Below are 22361 nucleotides of genomic sequence, written 5' to 3'. Positions count from 1 at the left end.
TCTCAACCACTGCGCCACCAGGGAAGCCCAGGATATATGCTTTTTGAAGGTCTTGCCTGTGCTATATATTGCCATATGAGCTTTTTTCTTAAAATTTTTTTGTTGTTGTTATTACTGTCAGCTATTCAGAAGATGATGGCAGTCAGTTAATCTTTTTCTCTGTCTCAACTTTGGAATAGTGGGGCATAAAGGGAGAGGTACTCCCTGCAATAGTGATTTTTTTTTTTTTTTAAAGAAACCTCATAAAATGTTGGTTTAGTTCCCCCCCCACACACACAATATTTATTTATTTGGTTGTTCCCGGTCTTAGTTGCAGCAGGCAGGCTCCTTAGTTGTGGCTCCAGGGCTCCTTAGTTTGCCACACGTGGGCTCCTCATTTGTGGCATGCGAACTCTTAGTTGCAGCATGCATGTGGGTCTAGTTCCCTGAACCCGGGCCCCCTGCATTAGGAGTGCGGAGTCCTATCCACTGTGCCACCAGGGAAGTCCCTAGTTGGTTTAGTTTTGTCTTATCTTTCTAGCTTTTTAACTCTAGGTAAAAATAAGATAGTCTAGTAGGGGAGACTAAGGGCTGTGTAATTCTCTTAATGTCTAGCCCAACATTAGACTCAATCAGGCACTTGGGTAAAGATTTTTCTGAATAACTGGAAAGCTAAGGGGAGATTGAGGAGAGACAGATCTAGAGTAAATATTACTATAGTGACAACAGCTTAAGGTGTATATTTTTAAAAATTTCATTGCTATTAAGTGAGAATAGCAGGATTTTTTTTTTGGACTGAATTATTTAATTAGGTTCTTTGTAAGAAGTTTAGAACACTACTTTGTGAGGATAAATTCCGTTTGTAAGACCGAACACAGAGGGGAGGTAACCCTAGAGTTGAGGAACAGCTTTTTGTTTGTTTGTTTTTGTTTTGAGGAACAGCTTTGATTCTTCGCAGAATTTGTCAGTCCACAGCTTTTTGATCAACCTTCCGCTGCTCTGTAATCTCGTATTTCTCTCTGTGTCGAAGATCTCACCTTCCTGGTGCCTGGGCTTACGCAGTTTCTTCTTGAAGTAAGCATCAGTGAGATGTTCTGGGATTTTCACACCACTGATATCAGTTTTGGTGGAAGTGGCAATGACAAATTTCTGGTGTGTTCTCCACAGAGGAACTTGATTGAGGGACAGAGGCCCAGTCACAAGTAGCAAGCCACTGCTCAGCTGCTTCAGGAAAATGACCCTCTTGGCTCTGTGGCGCCCAATGAGGATAATCAGAATGGTCCCAGGAGTGATGCTAGCGTGCAGTTTTCTCACATGCTTACTGAAGGGTTTTTTGCCGTGACTCAACAGCTTTCGAGGCACATCTTCAGTAGGATAATACCTAGGCATTTTGTGAAGTGTAACCACCCAGGTACCACTATTCTTGTCACCACCAGCTGGTTTTGTGACAATAGCAAGAACCTTCACCTTCTTTTTCTTTTCAACCTTGGATTTAGCTGCTGAATACTTCCTCTAGTACAAGGCCTTTCTGGAATACATAGCCGATCGGGAATATCTGCCAATTCCTCTGACCAGGACAGGGTTTTGGCTGCATTGGGGCTTCCCCTTCTTAACCTGCTTCACCTTTTTAACCTTGCCACCAGCATCAGCCTTCTTGGCTTCAGGTTTTTCCTCCTTAGTATCTGGCTTCTCAGCCTTTTCACCCGCCATCTTGCAAGATGGGAAAAAGAACTCAGCATTTCTTTACCTTTAGGATTATTCTGATTTTCAGGCAGAAGACCTAAAAATGGTGATTTGGAGTGTGTTTGGACATACTGAAAATTTATTACGGTGTTTAAGAATTGAGATGAAGCTATTTATCTTTTCTTGGAACAACTTTACTGTGTGCTAGACACTACAGAGAAACCACAAATGTATTGTCAGGGAGCCTTATATTAGTGACAAGTAACAATACAAAATGAAAAGTGTTTTCTCAAGGTATGCACAAGGTGCCAGTTTGGAAGCTTGAAGATTGCCTAACCCAGCTTGGGGTGTGGGTTGATTGATCATAGAAGAATCCTGCAAGAAGTGATCTCTGAGCTGAGCCTTGGAAGATGTATAGAAGATAGCCAGAGGTGTTTTGAGAAGAGTGAACATGGTTCAGAACAGCCCAAATCTGTATAGATAATAACACTGTAGAAATAATAAGTTGGAATAGGAATTCCTGTACAGTTCAAGAACAAGTCTAATGGGAGTTTGTGGAATGCGTTTCCAGGAAGGGAAGTTTGGAGATTAGATTAGGAAAAGGGAGTTAAATGAAATGTTTATGCAGTTAGTTGGATATAGAAGGAATCTACTGAGAGAGATACAAAGTTGGCTTAAAATAAAGTACTAGAGTTTAAGAGAATGAGGAGTAAGATCTAATTTGAGTTAGGATGGCGGAGGTCTTTGATGTAAGCTTCAGTGAAAGGCAATGGGAAACTTGTAAAGGTGAACCAGTACTTCGTAATAATAGGTATCATTACTGTATATATATATATATATATAGCTCACTTCTTCCTGCACTGTGCTTTATACATGTTATCTTATTTCTCATCGTAGTGTTTAGCTTAGTAGAGATGATTTATAAGGGGGAATATGATAGCTGTTATCAAATGATTTTTCATGCTAGTGACAGCACTGGAACCAATAGGTAAAGGTTATAGGGAGGGAGATTTTTGTAAAGGGGGAACTTTCTAAAAATGGAGTCTTAGTCACAGGAGGGTTTCAAGAAGAGACTAAAAGAACTTTTATTAGGTAAGTTGTAGAGAAGATTCACACATGGGGTAGTTTAGATCAGAGAAACCGAGGAGTAAAAGAGGATTAGGTGGCCCAAGATAACATTTGAGGTTCATGGAGAGGAATTGATGGTACAAAACAGGTCTTTTTAGTAAGACCTTATTTTTGTTTGTGTTCTATAATTTCTGACCTAAATACTAATTACATATAAAACATAAGAAAGGACTTGAGAACAGAAGGAGGTAGATGACAGATAGGATTTGTGGATTCTCAGTGAATCGTAGTATAGATTAGGTATTTGGGTAGTTATTAATATATTTACTGTGTATTAATGAAAAAAATTATTACCTAAAATGTAATAAAGACTTAGCAAAGGAACATAGAAGTGATTACTTGAGAAATGTTTCCTTTAAAAAAAAAAATCTAGTTTTCCTATAGTGTTGGCATAAGTAATATTTCTCTTATATAAGGAAGTTTTTTTTTTTCCTTACAGCCATCTTTTTCCTCCTAACCCTTTAATTTGGGCATTTAGTCCCTTGTTTATAAATGTTTGAGGTAATCATCTTGGCTCCATTTTCAACTTCAGAAAAAAATTTAAAATATCCAAGTTTTAGTGATACAAAAATCAGAAGAAAGAAACATCACTTTAGCCAAATATATTGTTTTCTTACTATTAAATCTTTAGGAAATAAATGACCATGCAGTATTGTTCTTTCCATTTAACATTACTCCACTCCACCACTGTTTTAAATTGCTTCTTCAGAGCTAGTGAGTGGGCATCCTGTTTTAATCAGGATGGCAAACCTGAACGTTTTGTAAAATTCTAAGGCCGTCTATGTTGTCTTCTGTCTTGCAGATAAATTTACTTGTTTTTCTGCCAGTAGGATTGAGGGAATTCTATTTGTATTACTCACCACCTTCCTTGCTTTGTGGATAAAATGCCTTTCTGTAGCCTTGTTAAAGGAGGACCAAAAGAGAATAGGTGATACTGAATTTGGATCTCTTTGAAGCATGTCCTTTGTTTGTATCCATCTTTCAACAAATGTTTTGTGGTTTTTTTAAATTTAATTTTATTTTTGGCTGCATTGGGTCTTCTTTGCTGCACGTGGACTTTTCTCTGGTTGTGGCGAGCGGGGGCTACCACTCTTCATTGTGGTGCGAAGGCTTCTCATTGTGGTGGCTTCTCTTGCTGGGAGCCCGTGCTCTAGGCATGTGGGCTTCAGTAGTTGTGGCCTACGGGCTCAGTAGTTGTGGCTCGCAGGCTCTAGAGCACAGGCTTAGTAGTTGTGGCCCATGGGCCTTAGTTGCTCCATGGCATGTGGGATCTTCCCGGACCAGGGCTTGAACCCATGTCTCCTGCATTGGCAGGCGGACCACCAGGGAAGCCCCCAGATGTTTGTGTTAATTGCTAGGATAGAACAGATAAACAAGGCACCATCTTTGGCTTAGGACCAGATAGTGTTGCTAGGTGGACAACAAAATGGATAAAATATGAGATAAGAGCTGTAATAGAGGGATGAAGAAATATTTTGGCTTTCTGGAGAAGTGATAAATTTGGAGAAATTAAGAAAGTCTTCATGGGGGAAAGAACATTTGATCTATATCAAATAGAATGAGTAATTGGGTAATCAGCACTTAAATGATATATAGCACAGTGCTTGGCACATGGTATACATAAAAGTTTAGCTATCTCATGTAATGTATCATTCTCATATTTTAGATGAGGAAGCAGGCTCAAAGAGGTTATTTATACAAGGTCTCATAGCTAACAAGTGGTGGAGTTGGTAATTCAATGTCCAAGTCCAATAATGTGCTAGAGCTAGCTAATTGTGAGCCAGTTGTTTAGCTTTCAAGAATTTTAGCAAGCTAGTTGTTAAGCACAGTCAAATTGCATAAACTTAAAAATTAAATACGGGCTTCCCTGGTGGCGCAGTGGTTGAGAGTCCGCCTGCCGATGCAGGGGGCACGGGTTCGTGCCCCGGTCCGGGAAGATCCCACATGCCGCGGAGCGGCTGGGCCCGTGAGCCATGGCCGCTGAGCCTGTGCGTCTGGAGCCTGTGCTCCACAACGGGAGAAGCCACAACAGTGAGAGGCCCCCGTACCGCAAAAAAAAAAATTAAATACATTGTATTAAAAGGTGTTTTAAATGCCTTTCTATTTACATTGAATTACGTTGTATACTACAGTTAGTAATATGTTACAGTTAAACTACATAAACTTAGAATACCATTATGATTACAATTAAACTGTAATATTTAAATTCATCACTCTTAAAGTTATTATGTTTGTATCAGTATATAATGTTGTGCTTTTGCACATGTCTTCTCAGCCCCACTGTATTCCTGTATTCCACTGGTAGTTTGAGGTCAGCCATGTTATTGACACCACGGAAATTGGCAAATGCTATATACAAATCAGGACTTGATTTTTCTTGATTGTCTAGACTTAAAGGGATGGAGAAAATATTAATATAGATTTACCACAAGGCATGTGGGATCTTAGTTCCCCGACCAGGGATTGAGCCCGTGCCCCCTCCAGTGGAAGAGCGGAGTTCTAACCACTCAGGGAATTCCCTTAATGCAGATTAAACTTAAGTGTGTCATGTCTCTATCCCTGACATATTTTGAATGAAACAAAATTTGAAGAATTAGTCTTCCAGAATTTGAAAATTATTATCCAGTTTAGCAAGGAAGTTGCTCAAATTGACAAGCCAGTGAAGTTCTGACATATGTCTTTGTTATTTCACTTTTGTCTTTAAGTCATTAGTATCAATAAATGAAAATACGTTGGAACTCCACCCAAAGCCAGTCTCTCTCTAGTCCCAAAGCCCATGGACCACTGTGTGATATGTGGAGTTTGCCAGATAGAAAACTGGGTCTTGTGAAATGAGAAGTTTAATATGGAAAGAATAAGTGATAAAGCTGGAGAGGTTGGTTGGGCCTGGTATAAGAAGGGCTTTGGATTTTTATCCTGTACTTATGTTTTTAGATTGTAAGGGAGGATAGTCAGTGTAGAGTGACAGTTTAGAGGATGGGAAGGATGAAATACTTACTGAGCACTGACTTCGTTAGGTACTTTCATAGTTTTACTTTAATCCCCACACCAACTCCCGGAGGCAGTATCCCATATTTATAGGTAGGAAAATGGAAACTCAGGTTAGCAACTTACCTGAAGTCATCTATTAAATGAGGAGAGAGAGGTGTAGGTGACTCAAATACCAAATGAGAGTCTTTTACAATAGTTGGGAGAAAGACAGAGCCTGTATCAAGATAGTGGGAATGGGGAAGTTACAGTTGAAAAATGTGGTAGAAATATTTGCTGATTAGTTACTTAAAAAAAAACAGAGAATGTGGGATGAGCAGCAGGTTAGGGTTTGGAGATGTGTTGGCTTTTGGAAATAGTATTTGGGGTGCTTGTAGGACAGAAAGGTGATAGTAGGATCTGGTGCTCAGGAGAGATCTGTTGATAGAAATTTGGGAGTTTCCAGCTCTCAGTATAGGTAAAGGCATGGATGAGTTTAAGATTCTTCAAGAATATTGGTAATAAAAATAATGGCTGAAATTATTGCTCATTCTGTAGTGTCTAATATGCACCTGTCCTGAATACATTTTTTAAAAAATAAATATTTGTTTTTGGCTGCATTGGGTCTGCATTGCTGCATGTGAGCTTTCTCTAGTTGTGGTGAGCGGGGGCTACTCCTTGTTGTGCTGCGCGGGCTTCTCATTGTGGTGGCTTTTCTTGTTGCGGAGCATGGGCTCTAGGCGCACGGGCTTCAGTAGTTGTGGCACGTGGGCTCAGTAGTTGTGGCACACAGGCTTTAGTTGCTCTGCGGCATGTGGGATCTTCCCGGGACAGGGATCGAACTCATGTTCCCTGCATTGGCAGGTGGATTCTTAACCACTGCGCTACCAGGGAAGTCCCTGAATACATTTTTTTATGTACGTTTTCATTTAATTCTATCATTGTGAGGTATGTACAGCTATTTCAGTTTTACAGATGAAGGCACTGAAGCACAGAAAAGAGTATATTCTTTTTGCACAGTTGCCCAAACTAAGAAAGCAGAGCTGATGTTCTACTTCAGTGCGGTTCCAGAGCCAACATGCATTGAGAGAAGAGGGCCAAAGAAAGAACCCCCTGCAATAACACAATTTAAGGGATGGATTAAAGAGGGACCAAGTGAAAGGGTTTGAGAGGGAGTACTTGGAGCTTTAGAAAGAGAACAAGGAAAGGGCTATATCTTGAGTAGAATTTCAAGCAGTGGGGTATAATCAACTTATTCAGAGACTGTAGAGAGGTCGCAGATGACTGCAAATGCCAACAACTATCTGAATAAAAGTAACATGAGAGTGCTTTGTTAGGGGTTTGAAGGTTGTGGTCTCCATACATCATTCAACAGACTGTGCATTTGTTGTTTCTATAGTGCTCCAGCCCTTCACAACCTGTGAAGTTTTCTAAGCTGTTTGTTCCAAGTCTTTCAGGGATTTAATGAAGTAAGACCAGCTTCTGTTTAGTTAGTACGGGCTGTTTTGTTGAATTAGACCATATAACAATGTCTGAAATGCAGTTGGGTATTAAAAATGTCAGTATTCTGTTTTTGCTATGGCTAAAGATTGATCCAGAGGGGACTGCTGTTTTTCCAGACTTAAACATTTTGGGACAAGGGGTAGTTAGCGATTCTAGAATCATTTAGTATTTACTCTGAATAGTTTAAATCAAGAATTACTCAGATGTGAACCGTTCTGCTTACCTGCCAGAAGTAAAGATTAGTCCTATGACAGTTTTCAAACTTTTAAAAAGTGGAATTGTTTTTTCTCCTCCAAACAAAACCTTACTCAGAGCCCCATGAATGGCTAATTTCACACGCTCAGCTCTCTTTTTTTCCCTGGGTGATCTTCGAAGCATCTCCTCTATGAAGCATAATTTGGAATCCACTGGATGACAGGAATTTTTCAAAAAATGGAATAATGGTGCATGGAGGTGGAGTTGGGGGTGGGGGAATCTATTTTGAAATTGAAGAAATGCAAGGAATCTGCAGCTTCAGCATCTCATTTAGGTGTATTGGTTATTTAGTCTTGGAGGAAGGGAAGGATTAGAAAAACATCTCACAGCAGCTGGCGATGCTACAGCATTGGCTTTGACTGCCTTAGTTTAAGGAACTGTATGATAAAGGACTGACACCTGCACTATATAGGAGTTTCATGTAGAGGAGGAAAAGCTCTGTTCCCTGAATTAGGGAAAACAAAAGATCTCTTTCTTCACCATTGAAATCTGCAAGTCTGCAATTGAGGAAGAAGAGTGTGGTAGGCTCAGATCATCCTTTCTGCCTTTCTCCACAGAAACAGGTAATTCAATTTAAATTTGCATCCTGCTGCCACCACCTCCAAAGAAAATTTTTCTAGTTATAACAACTAGACAGTATAGACTAACAACTAGCTCAATAGTGTGCCCTAATGCTTTTCATCCCTTGCTGAATAAGCAATTCCTAATTGAACTGATTTAACTCCAGTTAGCCATAGGGAGGAAATATAAGTGAAACAGTATAGTATAGTGGATATTAAAATGCTCATTTTGGGCTTCCCTGGTGGCGCAGTGGTTGAGAGTCCACCTGCCGATGCAGGGGACATGGGTTCGTGCCCCGGTCCGGGAAGATCCCACATGCCGCGGAGCGGCTGGGCCCGTGAGCCATGGCCGCTGAGCCTGCACGTCCAGAGCCTGTGCTCTGCAACGGGAGAGGCCGCAACAGTGAGAGGCCAGCGTACCACAAAAAAAAAAAGTGCTCATTTTACAGGATGAGACCAAGTACAGAAGAAAAGAATAGCAAGACCAGAGTTGAGTCATTTTTATGGAAGACTGGCTTTGAGTTGGGTCTAGAAGGATGTATATAGGAAAAGATTGTGGAAAGAAAGATGAAGGAAGAAAATGGCTTCAAGTTTAAGCTGTTGGGTATGTGGGGAGCGGGAAGAGGCAGGCAGTTGCTCTTTCCAACTCATTTGCATTTACTGCTGTTGTAATACCTGGTGGTTCTTATGAGGTATTTAATACTCTGCTACATGTGTCAAAGCTAAAAATTTGGACAGATCACTTGTGTAATATGTGAAGCCATTTAGAAAAGGTAGACTTACGTGTAAGCTTTTGACTTCATGTGGACCTTTTGCGCAATCAGGGTATAGATAGCATATAGAGCTTTTAAACTGTTTGCATGTTAAAAAAATTTGCAATGTGCAAATTTTATATTAGCATTTTGCAAATTTTCCGTGTGCATTTGGTTTTCATTGTAATAACCAAATCATAAAATGTGTAGACAGTAAAAGAAAACTCACTCATAGTTCCTCTACCCTGACAAAACCAGTCATCATTTTGGCTTATTTTCCGACACAAGTTAGTGGTTTATACAATTATAATCATATTCTGTGTAGTATTTTATCCTGCTTTTCCCCCTTAATACTTCAGGTATTTACCCATATTTAGCCATTTTTTGCATTTATACATAAGGCACTTTCCATATCTTATCTCTGATCCCTTGTAACAATCCTGTAGAATAAGATTATTTTCTTTTTTCTTCTTTTTTTTTGGCCCCGCTGCTTGGCTCGCGGGATCTTAGTTCCCTGACAAACTCGGGGCCCCCTGCAGTGGAAGCTGCCAAGTCCTAACCACGGGACCGCCAGGGAGTCCCCAAGATTATCTTCATTTTACAGTTAGGGAACTGAGATTCAGAAAGGAGTAATTTTGTTAAGATCACTAGCTAGGTTGTAGAAGAGCTGGAATTCGTTTTGCCCCAAAGCTTTTCTGTTCTTAGGCCTTGCTGCATCTTCACATTTATCATTTAAAATAACTAACTGCAGTGTTCTATTATCTACTAATGCTTGTAGTCAGTCAACTCTTCGTTGGCTATATGAGGAGAGCATAATTGGTTGAAACTTAAACCTTCATTTAAGCACTTAGGTTTAAAACTCCCTCATCACAAGCATCAAAAGGGAGCAGATTGGATCTACTCTACCTAACCTTGTGAGAGAGTTGCTGCTAATGACAGGCAGCAAGAGTAAGGGAGAACACAAATGGTTCTGAATAATTACTCTGGAAGGTTAAGGTTATAAAATCGAATGGGAAGGTTTTAGGCTACCTAACTCTTTTTGTACACAGACTGCAAGACCTCATTTTAGTGGCAGAACTAGAGCCCTAGACAAGTTCTTGGGTAATTCAAAATCATTTATGACAAATGTTACCGTACTTGCAGTCCGTAAGCCTGCAAAGGGGTCCCCGGGGAGGGGAGCAGGGTGGACATGGTGTGAGAGCTTCAGAGTATAAATTCCAAAAAAAATGGTAACAAGTTAAAGCAAACTTTGCGTCACCTGGAAAGTATTGACAAAAATACTGATAACTAGGTTTACCCCTAGATTTACTAAACTGAAATTTTATTTAGTAAGCTCCCTAGGTAGTTCTTAAAAGGATTAGAAGCAGTTGAAGAGAAGTTTCCCAGTTTGTACAGGTTACCATCTGAGAGTTACTTACATGCAGATTCTTGTGTTTCCTCACCTACTGAGTGGGCACCTTTGGAGTTGAGGCTTTGGAATCTGCATTTTATCAGCCCTGTAGGTGATTCTCTTGTATTTAAATTATAAATGTCATTAGGTAGTGTTTTGTATGTCCCCCACCTCAAATTCCTCATGCTTATTTTTCCTGTAAGTTTCTTCCTTTGCTCTGTAGTCTTCCTTCCAGTCTCTGCCTGCTAGTCTCAAGACTTCATCTTTTTTTTTTTGAGATGTTGAGTTCATTTTTATTAAATATTAATCAGAACCATATGAAACTGCCATATTTCTGGGTCAGAAAAGACTTCATCTTTAGAAGCAATGTTAGAATTCACAATGTGTTTGATAAGTCTGGCTGTACCTTTTTTTTTTTTTTTTTTTTTCCCGGTATGCGGGCCTCTCACTGTTGTGGCCTCTCCCGTTGCGGAGCACAGGCTCCGGACGCGCAGGCTCAGCGGCCATGGCTCACGGGCCCAGCCGCTCCGCGGCATGTGGGATCTACCCGGACCTGAGCACAAACCCGTGTCCCCTGCATCGGCAGGCGGACTCTCAACCACTGCGCCACCAGGGAAGCCCTGGCTGTACCTTTTTATACTGTGGCGTACCTTAAGGCTGAAAGGGTCTTTTGAGTAGTGTTTTTCATCAGCTATCAATATTATGAGCCTCTAGTGAATTGCTTGTACTGTTTGTTCATTAAAAGGTGCAGATGTCTTTGGCTGAATATCCTCCGTGTTACTTGTTATAATCTACTCCTCAGAGGCATTATGGCTACTTCTAAGAGGCTTTAATGTTTTAAGTTTTACATTATTTTATTGTATCCTTTTGTGAGCACATTAATTGTTTAGAGTTGTTAGATAATTAAGATTTAGTGGCTACTAACCATCCTGAAGTTGCCTGAAGATGTTAACCGAGTTGTTTTTTTTAAATTTATATATTTTATTTTATTTATTTTTGGCTGCGTTGGGTCTCTGTTGCTGTGTGCGGGTTTTCTCTAGTTGTGGCGAGTGGGGGCTACTCTTCATTGCGGTGCATGGGCCTCTCATTGCAGTGGCTTCCCTTGTTGCGGAGCACGGGCTCTAGGCGTGTGGGCTTCAGTAGTTGTGACATGTGGGCTCAGTAGTTGTGGCTCGCGGGCTTTAGAGTGCAGGCTCAGTAGTTGTGGCACGTGGGCTTAGTTGCTCCACAGCATGTGGGATCTTCCCAGACCAGGGCTCGAACCTGTGTTCCCTGCATCGGTAGGTGGAATCTCAACCACTGCGCCACCAGGGAAGCCCATGGCAGGCAGATTTTTAACCACTGTGCCACCAGGGAAGCCCGTTAACTGATTTTTAAAGGTAATTAGTTTTTTGGGATGTGGGAAGGGATTCTGTTATTCTATTAAGTATATTACGTATGATGGGCCTTTTAAAAAGTTTAGGTGTATATATACATTAGGTAGATATTATTAATAAGCATGAATCCTAGATTCTGTTTCCTTGTTAGCATAGTATTGAAAAGGCTAGGAGCTCAGAAGATGGTGTCATATCTGCCACTATCAGTGATTTGAGTAAGTAAACTTTTGAGCCTCAGTATTTTATGAAAACGGGGGAAAAAACTTACTGGGTTATTAGGATTAAATGTATATATACAAGTGAAGTACTTGCATACAGGTCTTTTATGAGTGATTGTTGTGATCCATAATCTCAGGCATATAAATGTATATATACACATAAATACACCTTCATTTATTTTACATCAGTCATCACATTCTTCAGTAACTTTTGGCATGATACTTAATAATGCTACTGAGTTTCCATTTTGGGGTCCCACCCTTGGAATAGACTGAGGAGGGCACAAGACGAAAGGGCAATCAGTTAAAAGGAGTCTGTGGCAAAGTCGTATTGAGAGGGTACAGTAGCTTGGACTAGAGAGGTATTAATGGAGGTGTTGAGGATGGTTCGACTGGAAATTTTTGAAGGTGGAACTGGAGGTTATATCATTTATCAGATATCTGGAAAGCATATTCAGTGATTGCTTCATTCTTTCTGAACCTACTGTCAAATGCTGGGAGTGGGGGGGGGAATTTGACTGACAAGCTATTAAAAAACCTTATTTGTTTAATTGTATTCGGAAGTGTTTTCAGAAATTGATTTTATTGTGAAATTAGTTTTTGTTCAAATGTAGTTCTTACTGGAGAGCCAAGGAGTGATTCAAAGAATAACTGAAAAAATTTTAATGTATCTGTCTTACCGTTTGTTCTGTTACTAGTTAAGACTTATGATTCAGGGCCTGAAAACAGTAGATTATCCAGGCCTTTACTTCTGACCTTGTTAGTGAAATGTATATAGGAGTTCAGCTACTAACTAACAATCTTGGAAAAGAATTTGATGGTAGGAAAGGTTATTAGTTAAATGCATTTACTTCATCCTAGTGCTCCTATGCCAGTTCCCAGAAATTTATTTCAAGTAAGTGTCCATTTCTGCACCTAGAAAATCTTAAAAGGGAGGGAATATATGTGTGTTTGTGTGTGTGTGTATAACTCATATTCATAGCATCAGAGACTGTTATGATTGATCAAGGAGTTCACTGGCAGTTCAGTGGTTAGGACTCCGCGCTTTGACTGACGTGGCTCCGGGTTCAATCCCTGGTCAGGGAACTAAGATGTCACAGGCCTCACAGCACAGTGCCCCCCAAAAAAAGATTGATTTCATAAGCCATATAAAGCATTGAAAGTCATATTAGTATAATCCTATTTTTTCATGTTAAACTATGTAAGCATTGTCTTATTTTCAGCCAGGGACCCTGAAATTTGTGTTCTTTTCTATCAGGGACCATGGGGATATAAGAAAACTTACTTGAGGGCTATTAAGTGAATTTTATCTGAGGGGTAGACATCAGATTTTAAAGTTAATAAAATTCTATCCGACAAATAAATATGTGTGTGCCTGTTGTGTTTTATGGCCCACTTCAAAGTGGGGAGAGGGATGGTAGTAGAAATGAGAAAGGATATTAAGCTAAATAGAGGAAAAATTAAGCAGATTTATATCATAGGAAGAGATTTCAAATGTGCAGACTTTAAGTAACATTGCCACCTTGTGGCTTTTAGGATATTTCCTCTAGAGATGAACTTTTGCATTTTATAGTTATAGATATAAGGTGAGGAGGGACTAAGATGTGATGGGTGAATGGTGTATTAACCTCTAGTTGTTTAAGTGACAGACCAGATATTGAGGCCTAGAAACTTCTTCCCCTGGTTTATACATTCTTAGTTAATATCTTTAAATTTATTTTTATTTTGTAAAAAATTTTTTTAGTCTCTACAATGAACAATGAGATTGTGGACTGATTTAAAGATTAGGATGAATGTCCTAGTGAGAATTTTGTGATGAGGTGTGAATTCAGTAAAATCTTGCTCTGCTGTTTTCCTTTTTTCTTTATTACCATCACAGTATCCTCAAGCTTTAGGAATGCTTCTTCCCTTCCTTTTAGCATTTGGTCTGTTTTTTGGTTAACTGGGACTTTATGATTAATTGTGTGTTTGTGCTTGAGGATCTTATGCAGGAGCTTAACCTAGACTAGCCAGTCCAGCCTGTTCCTACCACAAATCTCACTGTAGCTTCCTTGAACATGGCACTAGGTTAAAAAAGGTAGTAGGTAGGCTGCAACATGACACCACCACCACGGGGAAAGCCAGTTTGCTGCACCACTTCCCCTGCTACGGTGGGTTAGTAGCATCTTCATGTATAAAAGCCGGAGTGTCCAACAAGACACAAATGCATGTTGTGTTTATGGCAGTTCCAGCTGGGACTTGGACCCATTGGAGGTCCCAGCTTTTTTTTATGTGTTCTGCTCTTTCCTTTTATTGTGTATCTTGTCATCATTCTTCTGTCCCCCACCCTCCCAACCCCAGCTTTTTCTTTATTAAATATTACCAAGGTAGGACTGGTTAATTAGAAATGTTAATAAATACATCTGACAAGTGAAGTCTTTCGACCGTAAATTGTCAAAGCAATTTAGTGGAATTCCCAGTGGTAATAGGAAATAGTCACAAAAGTGAAAGAAAAGACCTGCTGTAAGAGAAGTCTTTTATGGAAACCTAAAAGGTTTTAATGTCCCAAAGTGGTTAAAATAACGGTGCTTGTGTTAGAATCTTCTCTGTGTCATTTTTTTTCTCATTTTAGAAGACTTGTAAAAAGCTGATAGGCAGATTATTTTCTTTTGCTAAAATACCCTCATGTTTGGTGATTTTAGTGTAGGTATGAGGAAATAAACACATTTCAAAGTTTCATGAGTTGTTAAACACAACTTTTTATTTTTATTTTTGGATGTGTAGGGTCTTCGTTGCTGCAAGCGGGCTTTCTCTAGTTGCGGCAAGCAGGGGCTACTCTTTGTTGCGGTGTGTGGGCTTCTCATTGCGGTGGCTTCTCTTCTAGCAGAGCATGGGCTCTAGGCATGCGGGCTTCGGTGGTTGCAGCATGCGGGCTTAGTAGTTGCAGCACACGGGCCCTAGAGCGCTCGGGCTTCAGTAGTTGTGGTGTGCGGGCTCAGTAGTTCTGGCTTGTGAGTTCTAGAGCGCAGGCTCAGTAGTTGTGGCACATGGGCTTAGTTGCTCCATGGCATGTGGGATCTTCCTGAACCAGGGATCGAACCTGTGTCTCCTGCATTGGCAGGTGGATTCTTAACCATTGCACCACCAGGGAAGTCCCAAATATAACTTTTTAATGCAGCCAATTTTTGCAGAAGAATTAAATGAATTATCCCCCAATTTATTAACATTTTACTTTGAAATAATTTCAGACTTGGAGAAATTTAAAGAATAGTGCAAAGGACTCCCACATACTCTTCACCCAGATTTACCAATGTAATATTTTGCTACATTTGCTGCATCTTCTCTTTGGAGATATGTGTGAAATTTTTTTCTGAACCATTTGAGAGTAAGTTCCAAGACATCATGACCTTTTCTCCTAAATATTTTGCTGTGTAGTTTGTAGTTCCTAAGAACAAGAACATGCATTTATGAGCACGATGCAGTTTTCAAAATTGGGAAATTTAACATTCACAATACGATTATCTGATCTACAGATCTTATTCATATTTTTACCAGTTGTCTTAATGTCCTTGGTAGCAATTTTTTGGTGGCGGGGTGGGGGGGGTGTCCAGGGTCCAGTCCAGGATCTTTCAGTTTTATGTCTTTTTAGTCTCTTAATCTGCAGTTATACACACATACTCACACACCAACATCCCACCCATTCATCCCTTTTGTTTGTTTATGATATGACATTTCTGAAGAGTATATGCTATTTATTTTTGTAGATGTCGCTGCTTGTCTGAGGTTTCCTTTCCTCATTGTGTATATTCAGATTATGCTTTTCTGGCAGGAATACTACATAAGTGACTTTGTGTCCTCAGTGCATCACAGTAGGAAGTATAAGATGGTCTGTTTATGCCGTTATTAGTAATGTTTACTTTGATCACTTATTTAAGGTATCCTGGTTCTCCACTTAAAGGTACTATTTTCCTTTTAATAAGTGGGAAAATAGTTTGAGACTCTATATAAATATCTTTTTCCTCATCACATTTTTTAAACATCTTTATTGCAGTATAATTGCTTTACAATGGTGTGTTAGTTTCTGCTTTATAATAAAGTGAATCAGTTATTCTCATCAAATTTTCACCCTTTAGATTTAGCATCCATTGCCAGTTCTTGCCCAATAAAGATATTACTGTGATAGTTGTTTACTTATCATTAAGGTTGTGTAATGCTCAAATTGGGTGATGGCAGGCCCTTCAAGCAGGATCCTCTGATTGATTCCCGTTTTCAACCAATTTTTTTTTTTTTTTTTTTTTTTTGGCTGTGCTGCGTGGCTTTTGGGATCTTAGTTCCCTGACCAGGGGTTGAACTTGTGCCCCCTGCAGTGGAAGCTCAGAGTCCTAACCACTGGACCTCTGGGGAATTCTCCCAAGTGTTCTTTTTGTTTGGTTTTTATTTTTTTTAGTATTTGTTTATTTGGTTTTGCCGGGTCTTAGTTTTGGCACGTGGGTTCCTTAGTTGCAGCTTGCTGGCTCCTTAGTTGAGGCTTGTGGGTTCCTTAGTTGTGGCATGCATGTGGGATTTAGTTCTTGACCAGGGATCGAACCTGGGCCCCCTGCTTTGGGAGCGTGGAGTCTTCTATCCACTGCATCACCAGGGAAGTCCCTTTTTTTTTTTCTTTTTTAATAAAAATGTTTAAAATAGCTAGTATTTAAAATCTTGTGAATTGTTTATAGTTTTATTATTGGTGCCAAATTCATTTTACTTTTCAAGATGGTATGATGTGGATGCTTAAGTATCTTTATAATCTCTGAGAAGATGGATATTATCTTTATCATTTGTAAATATATAAGCTTATTTTTTTGTGTACACATCAAAATTGTATCTGGAAATAGAAGAGCAGTTTAATCAGCTTGCTGAATTGTATCAATGTAATATTTTCTTGATGTTGATCAGGAGATTAAGGCAGCTAATGCCATTTGTAGTTTGCATGTAATTTCCATAATTTAAGCTTCTGTCACACAGGTTTACATTAGGGCACAGGTGGTACTTGCCCTCTTGGTATAATTGTGTAGCTAAGATTCAGGAATAGTTTTTTTTTTTTTTTTTGCGGTACACGGGCCTCTCACTGTTGTGGCTTCTCCCGTTGCGGAGCACAGGCTCCGGATGCGCAGGCTCAGTGGCCATGGCTCATGGGCCCAGCTGCTCTGCGGCATGTGGGATCTTCCCGGACCGGGGCACGAACCCATGTCCCCTGCATCGGCAGGCAGACTCTCAATCACTGCGCCACCAGGCAAGCCCTAGTTTTTTCTTTTTTTATGAATTTATTTAATTTTTGGCTGCATTGGGTCTTTGCTGCTGCGCGCGGGCTTTCTCTAGTTGCGGCTAGCGGGGGCTGCTCTTCGTTGTGGTGCGCGGGCTTCTCATTGCGGTGGCTTCTCGTTGTGGAGCACGGGCTCTAGGCGCATGGGCTTCGGTAGTTGTGGTTCGGGGGCTCTAGAGTGCAGGCTCAGTAGCCGTGGTGCACCAGCTTAATTGCTCCGCGGCACGTGGGATCTTCCCAGACCAGGGCTCGAACCTGTGTCCCCTGCATTGGCAGGCGGATTCTTAACCACTGCACCACCAGGGAAGCCCCAGGAATAGTTTTATGTTACGTTTGAGGCAAAATTGAACACAGGTGGATTTAGTATCACATTATAGAGGAACAAACTTTGTGTTTAAAAATGAGATGACTTAATAAGTGCAATTTCACAGTGCTATTTTGCATTTCTTTTGACTAAATATTTTAAATGCTGTTACTAAGCATTGTGATGAACTTACAAGTGTGTATTTCTATTTGTTTGTTTTGACGAGCTGCCTGGCGTGTGGGGAACTAAGGTCCCCTGATCAGGAATAGAACCAGTGCCCCCCCCTGCAGTGGAAGCGTGGAGTCCTAACCACCGGACCACCAGGGAATTCCCATAAGTGTGTTTCTTAGGGAAAAATGGATTTGGCAAAGTCTAGGTTTTCTAATTTAATGGTACAATTTGGAGCATGTAAGTTTATTTGTATTCCTGGGGTTACATTACATTAAAATAATAGGCAGAATTTTTTCTCCAGTTTTTTTTGTTTTTCTGCTAGTCCGTTTTGTTTTTTGATGTATTTCAAAGAAATTGTCAGTATCAGTATACTTCACCCCTAAACGTTTCAGCATGCGTATCATTAACTAGAGCTCAGTATTTGTTTTACGTATTTTTTGAGTTAAATAAAATGCACAAATTTTAAATGTATATTTGCTGAGTGCTGACAAATGTACCCATCTGTGTAACCCAAACCCCAATGAAGATATAGAACATTACCATCCTAGAAATTTCCACCCCCACCCCACCCCAGACAACTACTGTTCTAATTTTGTCCCCACCGTAGATTCATTTTCCGTTATAAAACTTCACATAATTGGAATCATACAGTGTGTATTCTTTTGTCTGAGGCTTCTTTCATTCATCATAATGTCTTTGAGAACTGCTTCTCTTTTAGATCTGCAATTCCTTCCTTCCGTCCGTCCGTCTGTCCGTCCGTCCGTCTTTGTTGCTGCACATGGGCTTTCTCTAGTCTGGCAAGCGGGGGCTACTCTTCATTGCGGTGCGTGAGCTTCTCATTTTGGTGGCTTCTCTTGTTGCGGAGCACGGGCTCTATCTAGGCTCGTGAGCTTCAGTAGTTGTGGTGCACGGGCTTAGTTGCTCCGCGGCATGTGGGATCTTCCCAGACCAGGGCTTGAACCTGTGTCCCCTGCATTGACAGGCGGATTCTTAACCACTGCGCCACCAGGGAAGCCCTAGATCTTCAATTCTTGAATTCAGAGCAAGGAGGGTGCTCCCAGACCCATAAAAAAAACAGATCTATATGTGCTAAAATTTAATAATCTGTAAGACATATTAAGTGACGGGAAAAAAAGCAAAATGAAGTGTGTTTTGTATGCTGCTTGTGAAAAGAAAAAACAAAAGATGTAATAAGTTTTTATACGCTTAAAATAACTCAGGAAGGACACAAGAAACTGGTAACAGAAGTTGCCTCTAGGGATTTCTCCCATTTTTATTGAGATATAATTGACATACAACATTGTTAAAGGTGTACTACAACATAATGATTTGATATATGTGTTTATTGTGAAATGCTTACCACAATAAGTTTAGTTAACATCCATCACCATTTTTTTTCTTGTGATGAGAACCAGAATTTTACATAAAAGTCAACTGTAGCCTGTTATCCACTGCTAAACTCATAAATAAGTTTGTGAGTGAGCTTAGCTAGAGAACTGTTCTTTGCTTTCTAGGAGCTTTTGGTTGAGTTGGGACTAATTTTATATGAAATAAGTCAATACAATTTGATTTTCAATTGTGGATGCAGATTTAGAAGCACCTTGAAAACTGCAGTGGTTGAGGAAGTCTCAGAGAAGGAAGGGGTTTTGAAGTGTACCCCAGGGCCAGAAGGCCAGGCATTCTTGGCTTTTAAAAGCATGGGAATGAGATTTAATCAAGAAACACAAAGAAAAGAGTCCATATTTCCTGAAACTAAAGGTAGATTTTGATTAGCAATAGAAGAGAGGTTAGATAAATAGTATCCATCCAAATTAAGAAAGACTGAACGAGGTAGATGAGTTTATGATTGATAGGAGAACCTACTCCTATCACAGCACAGGGGGAACTGTATATTCAGTATCTTGTAATAACCTGTAACAGAAAGGAATCTGAAAAAAAATATGTATATGTATGTATAACTGAATCACTTTGCTGTATACCTGAAACTAACACAACATTGTAAATCAACTACAATTTTTTAAAAAAAGATTGATATGAGAATCTAGGTGCTTTTGTAAGTTTCATTTTGGTCAATGCCAGAGGGTTTTGGTTTTTTTTTTAGTTGTGATTTTCCTATTATAAACAATATATTAATTACCAAAACTTTGGGAGAGTTATAGAAAGGGGAGGGTCAGTACTGCAGCCCAGGAACATCAAAACTTTTGAGGTCCCTTTTATGTTGGATTGAATTTCTTTTTCTTATTCTTGAATTGAGTTTGATTTCCAGAAACAGTGTGTGGGTGAATTGTTTTATTAAATTAATTTTATAAAGGTTGAAGTTTCAAAATGACTTATTTTGAAAATATCCCAGATCCTTGTATGTTGGTGAGTTTATCTCTGAATTCCTGATATGTGAAGTGGGACATCACAAAAAGATAACTGTTCCTTCTGAAATTTACTGTTTTTATATCCTTGGAGTAGTTTAGTGGTGGTAGTCAGTTCATCACAGAGCCTCACTTAACTTTGTTGACTTTTACGTAAATATTTGTAATGACATGGTGTAGGTAAAGAGCCATATAGCCATGGATTTGAATCTTGGTTCTTAGGTAACCTTGGTCAGTTAACTTTTTTGAGCTTTAGTTTTCTTATCTCTGAAGCAGGAATAGTATAGTCCTTGTAAGGTGGTTATTAAGATCATTATGTACAGTGCCTGGAACATGGAAGCCCATAAGTAGTATTTGCTGTTCTTTCTTAATAGGAATCATGTTTAACTTCAGAACCATAGTTACCATAAGGTGAATGGGAGCAAATGACTCTATTCATGTGGCTTGATGAATCGAGTCTAAGTTCAGGTCTGTGTGCTTGCTCCTAACCACTTAATGCTTTTGCTTTTTTTGCTTTTGGTTTTGCTTTTAAAAGGCATGTGGATTGAGTCATATTTTTAAAAATCCCAATAAGTGAGGTAGTGTGTGAAATGGAATGCTGTTTGGGGTACATTTAGGAAAGGCTCGTAAAGAATGATTCTTAATAAGGAAGGAGCATTTAGATCTATTTCAGGGAAAATGTAAGAATTGCATTCAGTTTTCAAAATCCACTTCTGAGTGGATTTTAAACTCTCCCTAGGGGAAAAGGATGATTTTCTTGCCTGCTATGGACTAAGAGCTTTCTATATGTCGACTCATTAATTCTCCCACAGCCCAGATACATATCCTCACTTTATTTAAAAAAAAGGAAATTAAGGCCTATGAATATGGTTAAGGCCTTGGGACTAATATGGGATGACTCTAGAACTGTTAGGGCTTATGCTGCTTCCCTGCTGCAGGCCATTGATAGATATATGTTTGAGTTACTTAGGCCCATATTTTGGGGGGACTGACACATATTAGCGTAAACCAACTATAATAGGAAAACAAATGTGTTTAGTCAGTTAAGAATTTTAAAGTCAAAGAAAAATAATTTTGTATTAATTGGGGTGCTTGAGTGCAAGTACTTTGGTTTAAAATATAAGAAGTAAAAGTTTTTATTTGTGGGGAATATTCTATTTAGCACAAATAATTAAATTTCTGTTGAGTTATTCTATGAAGTTGTAATTCTTAAACATGTTCAGATAAGTTTTAACTAACCATTTCAATTTTTTTTTAACTTATAGGAACGTCAAGGTCGTGGGAAATAAGAGGCAGTTCTGCACAGACTGCAGCAACGGTTGCGTCTGCATATCCTAAGAGGAAAAAAATTGACCTTCAAGAGAATTAGGACTTTTTTCTTAATTTCATTGACTTCAGAGACGATTGCAGACTTGCAGTTTAAGTATTGGAATTTCACAAAAGACATAGGACTTAACTGGAAAATGAAAAAAAAAAGAAAAAGAAAAAACTAAACAAAAAATCCCTCTAGGTAGTTTAGGTGAAAAATGTCCCTTTTATTTTGGCTTTGGTTGTGATTTCAGAGCATAATGCTTTGTTTTTTTGTCTTTTTACTATGTTTTTCGGATTTTAAAGTCCGTAAGTGCATACAGTTTTCTCTAATTTTTAAACCCTTTCCTCCCCCCATTTTGACATTTGCACTTGGAGAACACTTGAGTTTTGAAGGTTTTGGGCATCCACCCCAGAAAGTGGGAATTTGTTTTTTCCCTTCTGAACTGGAAGAACATTTTTATGAAGAATTTTTGTCTTGGAGAATTTAACAGTGTTACCCAAGGTTGTGTCTTTAAGGGTGGTTCATTTTCTCTGACCCTTTGTTATTCAAAGTAAAATACTAGGAGTCCTAAGAAATGTTCTGTTCTTGTACATTATACTGATTAAGTCAGGATTAATTTGATTTCAAAGCTAAGAACAGTGGTAAAAACTTGTTTACAGAAATGCATTTTGGAAGAGAAAAATATTGTAAAACGTGTAGTGAATGTTTCTTCAGTTTCTTGTTCAGCCAATGAGGAAAGGGCATTGCCTTTCTTTTTACCATTAATCACTTCTCAATAAACGTGAGATCCTGTTGAGCATCACTTCTAGTACCATTTATTAGTATTATTTGAATCTGCTATATTTTATGAAAGCTTTGGAGTATAAGGAGTTTTAAGAGGTGAGACAGCAACCATTTTTAGAAAGTTCACTGAGATGGAATAGTTCAGGCTTGCTTTGGTACCCAGGGTTGGATAACCATGACCTCTGCAAAGCAAGATGGGCCAATATTCATAATGCTTTATTTCTGGATATTTCCCTGAGAAGGTAGAGCCACTGCTATGCTAAATTGTTCAACAAATATTTGATTGTGAGTGCTTATTAGGTGCCAGGCATTGTGCTAATAACCTTGAGGAAA

At 39.3% G+C, this 22361-nt stretch overlaps 1 protein-coding gene and 1 pseudogene across 2 annotated transcripts in view; one reads left to right on the top strand and one right to left on the bottom strand.

Moving 5' to 3' along the window:
- The window catches only part of YTHDF2 (YTH N6-methyladenosine RNA binding protein F2), a 31889-nt gene extending 9842 nt beyond the window's left edge, over nt 1-22047 (top strand). The window contains exons 5-6 of one of the 2 annotated variants that reach the window (XM_049711789.1): nt 16932-17065; nt 21199-22047. In XM_049711789.1, the coding sequence (XP_049567746.1) occupies nt 16932-17065; nt 21199-21271 (207 nt within the window). In that variant the 3' untranslated portion in view covers nt 21272-22047. The remainder of the gene's footprint in view (nt 1-16931; nt 17066-21198) is intronic. The other variant, XM_004266576.3, reaches the window with a different exon arrangement.
- Nucleotides 762-1709, bottom strand: LOC101283811 (60S ribosomal protein L6-like; annotated as a pseudogene).
- Nucleotides 22048-22361: the final 314 nt, after the last annotated feature.

The sequence above is a fragment of the Orcinus orca genome, chromosome 1, assembly GCF_937001465.1.
Source record: "Orcinus orca chromosome 1, mOrcOrc1.1, whole genome shotgun sequence".
In the NCBI taxonomy this organism is placed as follows: Eukaryota; Metazoa; Chordata; class Mammalia; order Artiodactyla; family Delphinidae; genus Orcinus; species Orcinus orca.
Note: the sequence above shows the minus strand (reverse complement) of the source record. Positions and strands in the feature narration are given on the sequence as shown.